Source organism: Rana temporaria, chromosome 5 (assembly GCF_905171775.1).
Source record: "Rana temporaria chromosome 5, aRanTem1.1, whole genome shotgun sequence".
Lineage (NCBI taxonomy): Eukaryota > Metazoa > Chordata > Amphibia > Anura > Ranidae > Rana > Rana temporaria.
In genome coordinates, this window is record NC_053493.1 from 387,135,737 (window position 1) to 387,148,109 (window position 12,373).

The window sequence follows — 12,373 nt, forward strand, 5'->3', positions numbered from 1 at the left end:
AGCGCAAAAAATAAAAACTGCAGAGGAGGTGATCAAATACAACCAATAGATAGCTCTATTTGTGGGGGGAAAAAAAGGACACCAATTTTGTTTGGGAGCCACGTCGCACCAGTGGCCTGGTCTTTAAGCTGCATAATGGCCTGGGGCTTAAGTGGTTAAACTGATGAAGACTTTTTTTTATTTTTTTTTTATTTCATTATTTTTTGGGGATATTTATTATATATATTTTTATGTATTTAATTATTTTTTGGGGATATTCATTATAGTAAAAAATATTATTTTCTTTTTTTTTTTTCAAAATTGTTGGTCTAAATTTTGTTTGGGTAAAGCGTTGTACAACCGCGCAATAGTCAGTTAAAACAATGCAGTGTCATATCCCCCAAAAAATGTCCTGGTCATTTAGGGGGTAAATCCTTCTGGGGCTGAAGTGGTTAAGCAAGTTCTACGCCCAGTTTAGCATTGCAGTCTGTCAAGTTCAGAACTTTTTCTGGTGCCATCCCTGCCTCTCACCGCCCGTCACAGCCAGTACCAGTCATGGTAGAACGCAGCATTGGCCAACCACGGCTCAGGACGTGTTGAGTGAATTCCAAACAACTGAAAGGAATTCATTGTGGAGAAACAAATCACTGGTAATGTTCTTTCCTGTCCCCAGAGAACGGCTCAACACATTTGAGAAATCGTTGCAATTAAGTGTCCAGGTGTTGTGAGGGATTCCCCAGGAAGCCAGACACGTCAAGACCTATTTACCAGGGCTTGCCTGATGTTTATGTGATCTCTATCTGGGTGTTATGGTGCTATCCGTGTATCTGCCTGCAAAGTTCACCAGTGAAGGAATCTTTCTCTCCTATCCACATAATCCTTTCTGAGGGTTCTTCTAAAGGTTAAAGGGTCCGTTCAACTAAAATTAGATGTTTGGCGTAAATCTAAAGCCAAAACCCTTTTTTTTTATTTATATCAGGTACTTGTATATTCAATTTACACAGCACAATACAGATTTATTATACATTCAGATCAGTCCCTGCCCTTACAGTTTTTAAGGTCCCTAACTCACATTCATGCATACACATACTAGGGCCAATTTAGACAGAGGCCACTTAACTGCTGGCCAACCAGCCGCCGTCATACTGCGGCAGGTCGGTTCTCTCTGCGCGAACTACCATAGCTGTACAGTGGTCCGTGCATGGGAGATAGCAGGCCCGCAGCTCCGGCGGGAATGCGGGTGTACAGAGGCAGAAGGGGATCTGCCAGTGTAAACAAGGCGGATCCCCGTTCTGCCTGATGACATGTCAGAGATCTGCTCTTCCCAGTGATCGGGAACAGTGATCTCGATCATGTCCCAGTGAGCCCACCCTACATTTAGAACACACCCAGGGAACACAATTAAATTGATCGCCCCCTAGTGTTAACCCCTTCCCTTCCAGTGTCATTTATACATTCATTGATCAGTGCATTTTTATAGCACTGATCAATGTAATAATGTCACTGGTCCCCAAAAAGGGTCATTTGGGATCAGATTTGTCCACTGCAATGTCGCAGTCCCGCTAAAGATCGCTGCCATTCCCAGTAAAAACAACAAAAAATAAAGAAAAGTCCCTAAATCTATCCCATAGTTTGTAGACGCAAAAACTTTTGCGCAAACGAATCAATATACGCCTATTGTGATTTTTTTACCCAAAATATGTAGAAGAATATATATCGGCCTAAACTGATGAATAAATGTGTTTTTTTATTTATTTTTGGATATGTATTATAGCAGAAAGTAAAAAAAAAAATATATATATTTTTCAAAATTGTCAATTTTTTTTGTTTATATTGCAAAAAATAAAAACCGCAGAGGTGATCAAATACCACCAAAAGAAAGCTCGATTTGTGGGGAAAAAAGGGCGCCAATTTTGTTTGGGAGCCACGTCGCACGACCGCGCAATTGTCAGTTAAAGCGACGCAGTGCTGAACCGCAAAAAGGGGCAAGGTCCTTTAGCTGCATTTTGGTCCGGATCTTAAGTGGTTAAGCTGGCCATACACTAGCAGAATTTTGTTTGAAATGTTTCGTTAGGAACGTTAATTACATTTTTTTATTAATTTGGCTCAAATCAACCAATTTTTTTTACCACAATCGCAGAAAAATTCAGAGGAGCAGGATAAAAAGGTTTCTCAAATTAACAAATTTCTAACTGTGTATGTGGTTTTTCATTTGAGAAAGTCCATTGATTCCAAAATTGAATCTTAAAAAGAAACTACGTTTTGAAATACATTCTAACATGAATCGTCAATGCATTGAATGTATTGGGAAAATCTGTATGAATATTCATACAAACATAGGTACCAGTGGCGGCTGGTGCTCAAAATGTTTGGGGGGCGCAAACAAACTAAAAAAAAAATCCATCAGACGCCGCCAGTGTGCCCCGTCAGGCACTTGCCTGTCTCGGAGCGGGTCAGCAGCGATCTCATGCATGTCCTCCATGTCTTCTTCCGTCCTCTCTCAGGCGTCCAATCACAGCACCCGATGTTTCAGCCAATCAGGTGACCGGTAACAGACCCGGAAACCTGTTTGGCTGAGAGGCGGATTCAGTGTTGGCAAAGCAAATTTCTTCGCTTTGCCAACACACAGCTGAGTGAACAGTAAATGCCCAGCATGGCGCCCGCTGTTCACATTTTTGGGTGCCTATTAGAGCCCATGGCTCTAATCGGGTGCTTCCAAAAAAAAACCCTGCCAGTGTAATTCGGCTGCCCGGCGCCCGAAAAGTGTCTGGAAACCTGAATGGGGGTGTCAGAGGGGACCATAGATGGATTCATGCATTGCATGAATCTATCTACGGTGATAGAGAGGCGCAGGAGAGAGGGGGGCGGCTCTCCTGCGCCATTTATGGACGCATCGCCACTGATAGGCTGGTTGACAAAAGACACAAGTCCATCTAGTTCAACCCAAAAAATGCAGATCCAGAAACTCACGTGCTTCATTGAAAATCTACTAGTGTATTGCCAGCTTTAAACAGCTATCTTTGGAACAAGTGACATCCATTGGAAGGTTTCTCCTTTTATTCCTGTTCTCAATATTCTTGGTTATCACTCACTTTTAGTCCTGATAACAATGATCACTAGAACAATTACAGTGAATTTCCCTTGCAGGACTACAATAAAAACCTGACAGGGGCTTCAACTTCTCACCGCCATCCAAAACAAAAAAGTTTTTTTTATATTCACAAACGAATGCAGCTTTGTATTTATTGATACATTCGTGAAAGTTTTTTGTTAAACCCCAACAGTGTAAACCAGGTAAACCTTTTTATTTGACCTGGTATCAGCCTCTTGCAGTCCCTATACAGCAGAGTTCAGGCTGGCAGAAGAGCATGCTAATAGGAGGAGAGAGCGAGAGTGACCAAGAGATGTGACCAATCACTGTGCTGCTTCTCTTTTTTCACTGTCCAGTCTGGTGTATGTTGGCTGAAAAAGTTCTGCCGTCTGTATGCAGAACAAGTTCATGGCCAACGCCCTTCGCACAAAATTCCACCAATTTGTTTGATGGAAGTCTGATTGTGTGTACAAGGCTTAACAGAGCTGTCAGACATACAGACCTAGCTCTCGGCCCACACTAATGATCAGGGGTTGGCAGAACCAGCTCCCAATTATCTCACCACTGTGATAGCCAATCACAGTGGTCATGTGAACCACAGATCCCTTCTACGCTTTGGGCATAGAGACCCAACTAAAGGGAAGCCACGACTTGGCGGGAAGTGGATAATGAGATGTTCATTTTAACCTTGTTGTTTTGGCTGGAGTTCGACTTTAAGCTCAAGTTGGTTTAGTTAACCCATTCTTTCTACGCCTGGATCTTGGCGCTTGACTTTCCAGGCCTGCACACTGGTCACTAGCCTATCATGATAACCTCTCCTTCTGAAAATGCCAGTTGCCCCCGAGTAATGCTGATCAGGTGTCTTTAGTACTTTGAGTCCATGATGCACATAACGATCAGGAGGTCTGACTTGCTTGTTACAGCTCAGCATCCCAAAAAGAATTGCAACCAGAGACAGCCAAGCAGCTAGCATTGCAGGAGGTCAGTCCTAATCTTTTTCTCTCAGCTCGGATATCCTTTAAGAATGACTCCCTGTCTTCATGTTGGCTGTTTATATATTTTGTATTATAAAGAATGCAAGATTCTCCAAGTCATGTAAGAACAGTGCAAAGAGCTGCAATAGGAAGACCTTATCACTGAAGTCCCAAAAAAAATGAAGGAGGCTTAGGAGCCAGTGGTTGACAAGGTCTGCTTTTATTTTATTAATGAACCTTTTTATTCATTCCTCCATCTAGCTAATGCCCACCTCGTTTTAAGGTTCCCTTCCCACATCTAGCTAATACCCACCTCTTCTAGGTTCCCTTCGTCCATCTAGCTCAGTGGCTCCCAACATCTGTCCTCAAGTACCCCCAATAGGCCATGTCTTTTTGTAATTTCAGTTTCAGAAAAAATAGCTCTCATACACGCCAAGCCGTTGACATTCATTTAAAGCACTTGTGTACAGCAGAAACATGACTTATGCGGGATACTTGAGGACTGAGGTTAGTAACTACTGAGCTATATGGAGGAAAAAATCCTCCCAAGGTTTTCTTCGACCAACTAGCTAATCTCCACCTCTTCTTCAAGATACCCTTCTTCCATCTAGCCTAATCTCCATCTATTCAAGGTTCCCTTCTTCCATCTAGCTCATTTCCACCTCTTCAAGGTTCCCTCCCTCCATCCAGCTAATACTTACGTCTTAAAGGTTCCCGCCTTTTATCTAGCTAATCCTCACGTCTTCAAAGTTCTCTTCTACGAACTAGCTAATCTCGGCCTCTTTGATTTTTCCTATCTTACATTTGGCCTAATCCCGACCTTTTAAAGGTTTCCTTCTTTCCAGCTAATCCCCACCTCTTCAAGGTTCCCTTCCTCCATCTAACTAATGCCCACCTCTTCAAGGTTCCCTTCTTCCATCTAGCTAAAGCCCACCTCTTCATGGTTCCCTTCCTCCATCTAACTAATGCCCACCTCTTCAAGGTTCAAATCTATCAACCAGCTACCGTCTTTTCCTGAAAATAAGACCGGGTCTTATATTAATTTTGGCTACAAAAACACACTAATACTTATTTTCAGGGGATGTCTTATTTATTTATGGTATGTACAAAAAAGTTAATCCCCTTGTCGGTTTAGGAGTCAGCATTGTGTAATTCTGTAATCCCAAAAACAAACCTTAGTTAAAGACCTTGTAAAATCATGAAATCAATTCTGAAAAAAGATTATATAATGTGCAGTGTGTCTCTCCTTGTGTAAATTTATTGTGGGAAATGTGCTCTTCTTACCCGCTCCGACTACTGCATGGGAGGGCGCCGAGATCCCCGCTGAAGACAGCCCCACCCCGAGCACTCCCGAAGGTGGGGCTGCTGACACCAGCTGGGAGGAGAAGTGAAGAGCTCCGGCGGGTCACGTGAGCACCCAGTGGCGCTGTAAATAAGGTATTTTCCACAATAAAGTTACACAAGGCGACACACTGCACATTATATAATCTTTTTACATAATGGATTACATGATTTTACAAGAACTTTAACTAGGTCTTATTTTTGGGGTAGGGCTTATATTGCAGCCATCCCAGAAACTCATGCTAGGTCTTATTTTTCGGGGAAGGTTTTAATTTTCATGGAAACGGGTAATCGCCTCTTTTTTCAATATCTCCTTCCAGTCAGCTATTTTCCACCCTCTGCAGTTCATGTACACTTTAGAGCAGACCTGGGCAAACTACGGCCCGCGGGCCGTATACGGCCCGGCGGACCTTTTAATCCGGCCCCCGGGCGGAGCGCTAGTAACGGCAATGTAGTAGCTGGCGCCGGCTGGTCGGGTTGCGGGCCGGCTTCCGGCTCCCTTATAAATTTAGCCCCCGGCGCGGCGGCCTGTAGCGTTGCACTTACGCTACATACATGGGGCGTACACGTACTTGGCCAGGGGGAGGGAGCGACTGACGCCCGCATTAAACGGCCGGTGATTGGCCAGACCGGGTGCATGTGATACCAGAGGCGAAGGCTCCGCCTCTGGTATGACATGCACCCGGTCTGGCCAATCACCGGTCGTTTAATGCGGGCGTCAGAGAAGGAGGGGCGGGGTCAGGTGCGTCGTTAGGGGTTCGCTCAGACATGTAGTGTTCTATTACGAGCCCCGAGTGCCGAGCAGGGACGTGGTGCAGAACAAGAAAAGCCCCCCCTCGTGCAGCTCTCTGCTCTATATGTCTTCAGAAATCACCCGGCCCCCCCTCCAGCAGGGCGCTCTGCTATGTGTACTCACTGTCCAGTGTCCACCAATCACTCTCCGTTCTCCCAAGTCCCGCCCCTCATGTGTGCTCCATCCAATCTCCCAAGTCCCAAACAGCTTGAGCTTCAGTGTGAGTGTTTCACTTCTCCTGAGTCCCGTCCCTCCTGTGTGCTCGTCGGTGAAGAAGTGGAGGTGGGCGGGAAGATTAAAAACAAACATCCACACTGACTGCTGAATGAACCAGTGAGCATGTTCACCGACCAGACCCTGCTCCCTCTCTCTGCCTGTGACCCCCCCTTTCTCTTTGACTCTCACTCTGACCCCCCCTCTCTCACTCTGACCCCCCCTCTCTCACTCTGACCCCCCCTCTCTCACTCTGACCCCCCCTCTCTGTCTGACGCCCCCTCTCTGTCTGACCCCCCTCTCTCACTCTCACCCCCCCTCTCTCACTCTCACCCCCCCTCTCTCACTCTGACCCCCCCCCTCTCTCAGTCTGACGCCCCCTCTCTCAGTCTGACGCCCCCTCTCTCACTCTCACCCCCCCTCTCTCACTCTCACCCCCCCTCTCTCACTCTCACCCCCCCTCTCTCACTCTCACCCCCCCTCTCTTACTCTCACCCCCCCGCTCTCTTACTCTGACCTCCCTCTCTTACTCTGACCCCCCCCTCTCTCACTCTGACCCCCCCTCTCTCACTCTGACCCCCCTCTCTCACTCTGACCCCCCTCTCTCACTCTGACCCCCCCTCTCTCACTCTGACCCCCCCTCTCTCACTCTCGCCACACCAAATCCCTGCTCCCTGCTCAGCGGCTCTCCTCTCCTTCTCTCCTCCTCGGCTGCTAAGCCTCCTGATGTGTCAGTGTATGTAGGACATTGCCACCTAGCAACGCCCCTGGACGGGGTATGCACACTCCAGCATCTCCCGAAGCCTGCGCCGGCAGCCTGACATGGGGTAAGGTAAGGTACAGTCCTTCTCTTCTGCTGTGCACTAGACAGGGAGGAGGAGAAAGGTTGGGAAAAGAGAGAGAGGGGCGCTCTGCACTGGGGGGGGGGGGGGTCAGAAATTTGGGGACAGAGCTTGGTACAGGGAAGTTATAAACTGGCCTGTGATTTATGCACACCTCCATGCTGTACATAAGCAAACCTGAACCCTTCACTCTGCATGTAAGGCAATCCTGAACCACGCACTCTGTACGTAACGCACTCCTGAACCACGCACTCTGTACGTAACGCACTCCTGAACCACGCACTCTGTACGTAATGCACTCCTGAACCACGCACTCTGTACGTAACGCACTCCTAAACGTAATGTCGTGAACAAAAGTGGGCTGGTCTAAGGCATTAAACTCCAGGGCTGAAAATGAGTCCCACTCCGGCCCTGGCTAACTATAACAAGTACTCGTACCAGTTGTCCAACAATGATATTTACTGCTTTTTATAAAGAAATACAATTGGTTTTATGCAGTATTGAGTTTAGCCTTTTGGCCCGGCCCTCCAAAATATTTTTAGTTTCTCATGTGGCCCCATCGAAAAAATAATTGCCCACCCCTGCTTTAGAGGACCTTTATGTGCTCTACCGCAGCTCTCTGTGTTTTTTCAGTTGTGGATGTCCTCTCACAATTACTATTTAATGATGCCTTGTGAAGAACATTGATGAAATTAATTTTGAGCAGGCAGTACAAGAAAAGAATTCAATTTTTTTTTCTGTTCCCTACTCCTTTAACTAAACCTGACCCCTTGTCATTCAACCGTCAAATGCTAGCGCTTCAGTGGGCAGTGGTGTGTCTAGCATTGAGCAGTGAAATTACAGGAGGCAGGGCTTAAGCTTGACTTCCACAGATAAGACCCCATGTGCAGCAGGGTCTTGGCATCCAAGGGGGATCCACAAAGACGAGGAGAATGATTTGACGGGTAACCAGGTACCAGGAGGTTCTTGAACTTTGGTACTGTTGTCATCTTTATGCTGAAGTCTAGGTCGTTAATGAAGAAGACTCCTTTACGTAGCTAGATATTTGTTAATACACTTCTGTAGTGTAAAAATGCAACCAGCTTAAGTACCTGAATTGCCTCTTGCATTCCCCTATATAACAACATTCAGAAAGGGAGAGAGAGACAGTACCGCAGACAAAAGTGCTGGCAAGGAACAAACATGCTGATTAGAGGAAAGAGAAAGGGTATGACCTTAAATCTGTCTGCTGTGCTGCTCTTTCATCATACTCTCACAAGACTTTTGGGTGAAATAAAGAACACCTCTATATCCCTTAATAAATCGGATTTCCACCCAAAAATGGAACTTCCGCTTTTTGGAATCCTTCCCCCTCTGGTGTCACATTTGGCACCTTTCAGGGTGTAATACAGATACCTGTGTAATACAGTTATTTTCTCCCACTTCCAGGCATAGATCACCACGGTGACCTACGCCATGTCCAGTGCCTACTCTGTCCCCCCGCTGTCTTCTGGGAGACACACAGGTCCCAGAAGACAGCAGGGACCAGTGGGATCACAGAGCGCAACTTGCGCATGTGCAGTAGGGAACCAGGAAGTGAACCTGCAAGGCTTCACTGTAGATGGCGGCAGCAGCACCCGAGAGCTGAAGGACAAATCGGCTTTGGGAACCGACATCGCGGGCGCCCAGGACAGGTAAGTGTCCATATATTTAAAATTCAGCAGCTGCAGTATTTGTAGCTGCTGACTTTTAATTACTATTTTTTTTAAGGCGGAACTCCGCTTTAACTTTAAGTGGTGTCATCCAGAAATGTATATATTTTGGCAAGTGAACCGGCTCACGTGTGTTTTGTGCATTTTTTTGCATATTTAGCTTTTTGTCTGGAGGCCAACTTTTAAAACATTATGGGGCAGGTCAAGTTTCCCTTTAAAGTAACCTAATGCTACACAATTGCCCTCATACACCAAAGTGTCTGAGACCTCTCCAGCATAACCCTTGGCAACCAATAAACTTTATTTCAATGTCCAACTGTTTATTTTTTACAATACATGTTTAAAGGATCACTAAAGGATTTTTTTTTTTTTTAGCTAAATAGCTTCCTTTACCTTACTGTAGTACTGGTTTCATGTCCTTATTGTTCGTTTTTGCTTTGAAGTTGCTGTAATTCTGCTGTGATCTCCACACTTCCTGGTTGCCTGTTTCCTTATAACCATGGTACTGGGAGCTTTTCACGGTGGTCTAAGCTGTCATTACTGTGTGTCTAAAACTTAACAGAACCAATCAGATTCATTTTAAAAGCAAAACACTGCTCTGGATTTGTTTGTTTTTGTTCTGTGTGTCTCTCTAGTTCACAGGAACATGAAACCAGTTTAAAAGTGAAACTAACCTGCAGGCACATTATATGATTGATTTTCATCTATTTGTAATAATTTTTAAAAGGAATCCGTTAACTTTTATGTCTCTCTACCCTGTAAACAGTCATTTCAGCAAAAAAATTTTTTTCCTTTAGTTACCCTTTAATCTTGTCTATATACTTTGCTACGTATATAAACTCTAGTACTAATATGACACATTGTATCATATGATTTTCTTTTCAGGCAGAAGTAAATGGCATCCCTGACTATCTCTCGAATTGTGTAAGACTCGACCCACGCATTTCTCCTGGCAACAGTCAAAGCTGTTCTGCTTACAAAGCTGACAAGCAGATGTCTTATGGATTCCTCTTCCCACCCCGTGAGTCTTATCTCTGCATCTTGATCTGTGTGTTTTAACTTGTTACTGGTGGCTTGCAAAAGGGGAAAAACCATGGCATGATAATTGCTGGTATCAGTGCTGCTCTGTTAGAACTCGGACAGCCTTGAGTTTTATCTGAGTAAAAAGGCTACATGCTGATTAAGAAATGTAAAATGTTGTGTTTGCACAAACACAAATTTCATCATAAGGGTAATGTGTGATGCACTTTAACTGGAATCAGCGAGCATGTTCGGGCTTGCTGTCAGGACTTTAAACTAAAGTAAGAAACCCAAAGCAATAGCTCTATAATTAACCATATAGACCAATCACATTCTCTGAAAAAGTCAATTTTGATTGACTACTATAGGCCATTAATTTATTTTTGCAGTGTGAATTAAGGCAAAATAATAGAAAAAAACTGCAGTACACCTCCCCATGTTTTATCCCTATTGGGGGTTGTCTCCACTGGTGGGTCATCATTAACACCTCGCATTTTCAAAGCATTTGCATATTTATTTATTTTTTTAACATAAGTGGCTGCCCTTAGGTTGGGAAGTTGGAAAGTTGCCCTATGTCGTCACTCTTGAATGGTGCGCTTCACATTTTCTTTTTGTAAGTTCCACAACCCGCCGCAACACTTCCACTTCCGTCTGTACTAGTCTATTTAATAGCATTATTGTGGTTGTAGGAGGTGGTTCAAATACTCGAAAATTGCCCTGTTTACCTTTTGTGGATACAAGCCCTTAAAGACCCTACAAATACAGAGCAATAACGGTTGATCTGCTAGTAATGCACTTAAGTGTAAAGTGTAAGTTCACCTTTTCAAGAAAAATGAAAGGTGAAATTACACTCTACCCTACTCCCTTCTGTGCTTACCTCTGTGTATATTGCTAGTACTTTTACAGTTAAGTTTAACATAGAGTTAGGTTGACTTTAAGCCCTCCAAAATATTCCACAGCAAATCTGTGGTCAGCTCAAAATTTGTAAATGAGCTTAAAGGGGTTGTAAAGGTAAATAAAAAAATTCCCCTAAATAGCTTCCTTTACCTTAGTGCAGTCCTCCTTCACTTACCTCATCCTTCCATTTTTCTTTTAAATGTCCTTATTTCTTCTGAGAAATCCTCACTTCCTGTTCTTCTGTCTGTAACTACACACAGTAATGCAACACTTTCTCCCTGGTGTGGAGAAAGCCTCTTGAGGGGGGGAGGGGGCGAGCAGGAGTGTCAGGACGCCCACTAACACACAGCTCCTTTCTCTATCTGCAAAGTAGATAGCGTCCTGACCCTCCTGCTCGCCCCCTCCCCCCTCAAGAGGCTTTCTCTACACCAGGGAGAAAGTGTCGCATTACTGTGTGGAGTTACAGACAGAAGAACAGGAAGTGAGGATTTCTCAGAAGAAATGAGGACATTTAAAAGCAAAATTGAAGGATGAGGTAAGTGAAGGAGGACTGCACTAATGTAAAGGAAGCCATTTAGGGAAAAAATCAATTATTACAACCCCTTTTAAGGCCTCATTCAAACCAGGCGGATCCGTCGCAGCGGAGTCCGCCAGCTCAGCGGGAGATTTTTCCGTTGATCTCTTCTGAGCCGGCGGATGAAAGGCCCCTCTCTGCTCACTGAGCGGGGAGGGGTTTGTTGAGCGCCGCTGTCTCCTATGGAGAGATCGGACGAAAATGGACGATCTGATCCGCCATGGACGGATGGCAACGTATCGCCATCCGTCTGATTTTTGGTGAATCGGATGTCAGCGGACATGTCACCGCTGACATCCGAAGCTCCATAGAGAGGCATGGAGCAGCCGTTTAGGTCCGCCAAAAAAACTGACAGGCGGACCTGAACAGTCCGGTAGTGTGAAAGGGGCCTTAAAATAAACCTTCACTGACCAATGTAGCTGCAGGTACTGTGGAACAACTAATCACTGAAAAAAGAAGTTGGAGGACTAGTCTCAAACATGGGGACAGGAAATGGCAGTAAAAACCTTTCTCACTCTATTCAAAACGGAAAGAAATGTTTGGATGGAGATGTGCTTTAAGGGAAGATGATTGTTTTATATCTTGTATATATGTTATGTTAAGACATTGTACATGGTTTTGCATGTATAGCTTATATTTTTCCTTTGCATTTTCAGAATTTAGTTCCTCTGCTGATGCCAGATATGATGCATTCCTCATTACAAATGTTGTTCCTATATATCCAGCATTTAAAAGTAAGTGTAATAATAATCCACTACTAAAACTAAAGGCAAATATTTCCTTCTAATTTTAGATTAGATGAAAGTGACCTCCTGTTCTAATAACAATCCTAAAACTGTTGGATTACCCATTACTTTTTAGTTTAATCACAGTGGTCAACATGACTATGACTGGGACAAAGGGGAAAGTGTAGAGGACAACCAAACTGATAAGAGGCATGGAGGACATGGCTATGGAC

The 12,373-nt window shown here is 44.6% G+C and overlaps 1 protein-coding gene across 10 annotated transcripts in view; it reads left to right on the forward strand.

Annotated features, from left to right (window-relative positions):
* The window catches only part of ENPP2 (ectonucleotide pyrophosphatase/phosphodiesterase 2), a 205,368-nt gene that overhangs the window by 153,893 nt on the left and 39,102 nt on the right, over nt 1-12,373 (forward strand). For all 10 annotated transcript variants that reach the window (XM_040354894.1, XM_040354893.1, XM_040354895.1 and 7 more), the window contains 2 exons: nt 9,810-9,945; nt 12,072-12,149. In XM_040354894.1, coding sequence (XP_040210828.1) covers nt 9,810-9,945; nt 12,072-12,149 — 214 coding nt within the window. The remainder of the gene's footprint in view (nt 1-9,809; nt 9,946-12,071; nt 12,150-12,373) is intronic.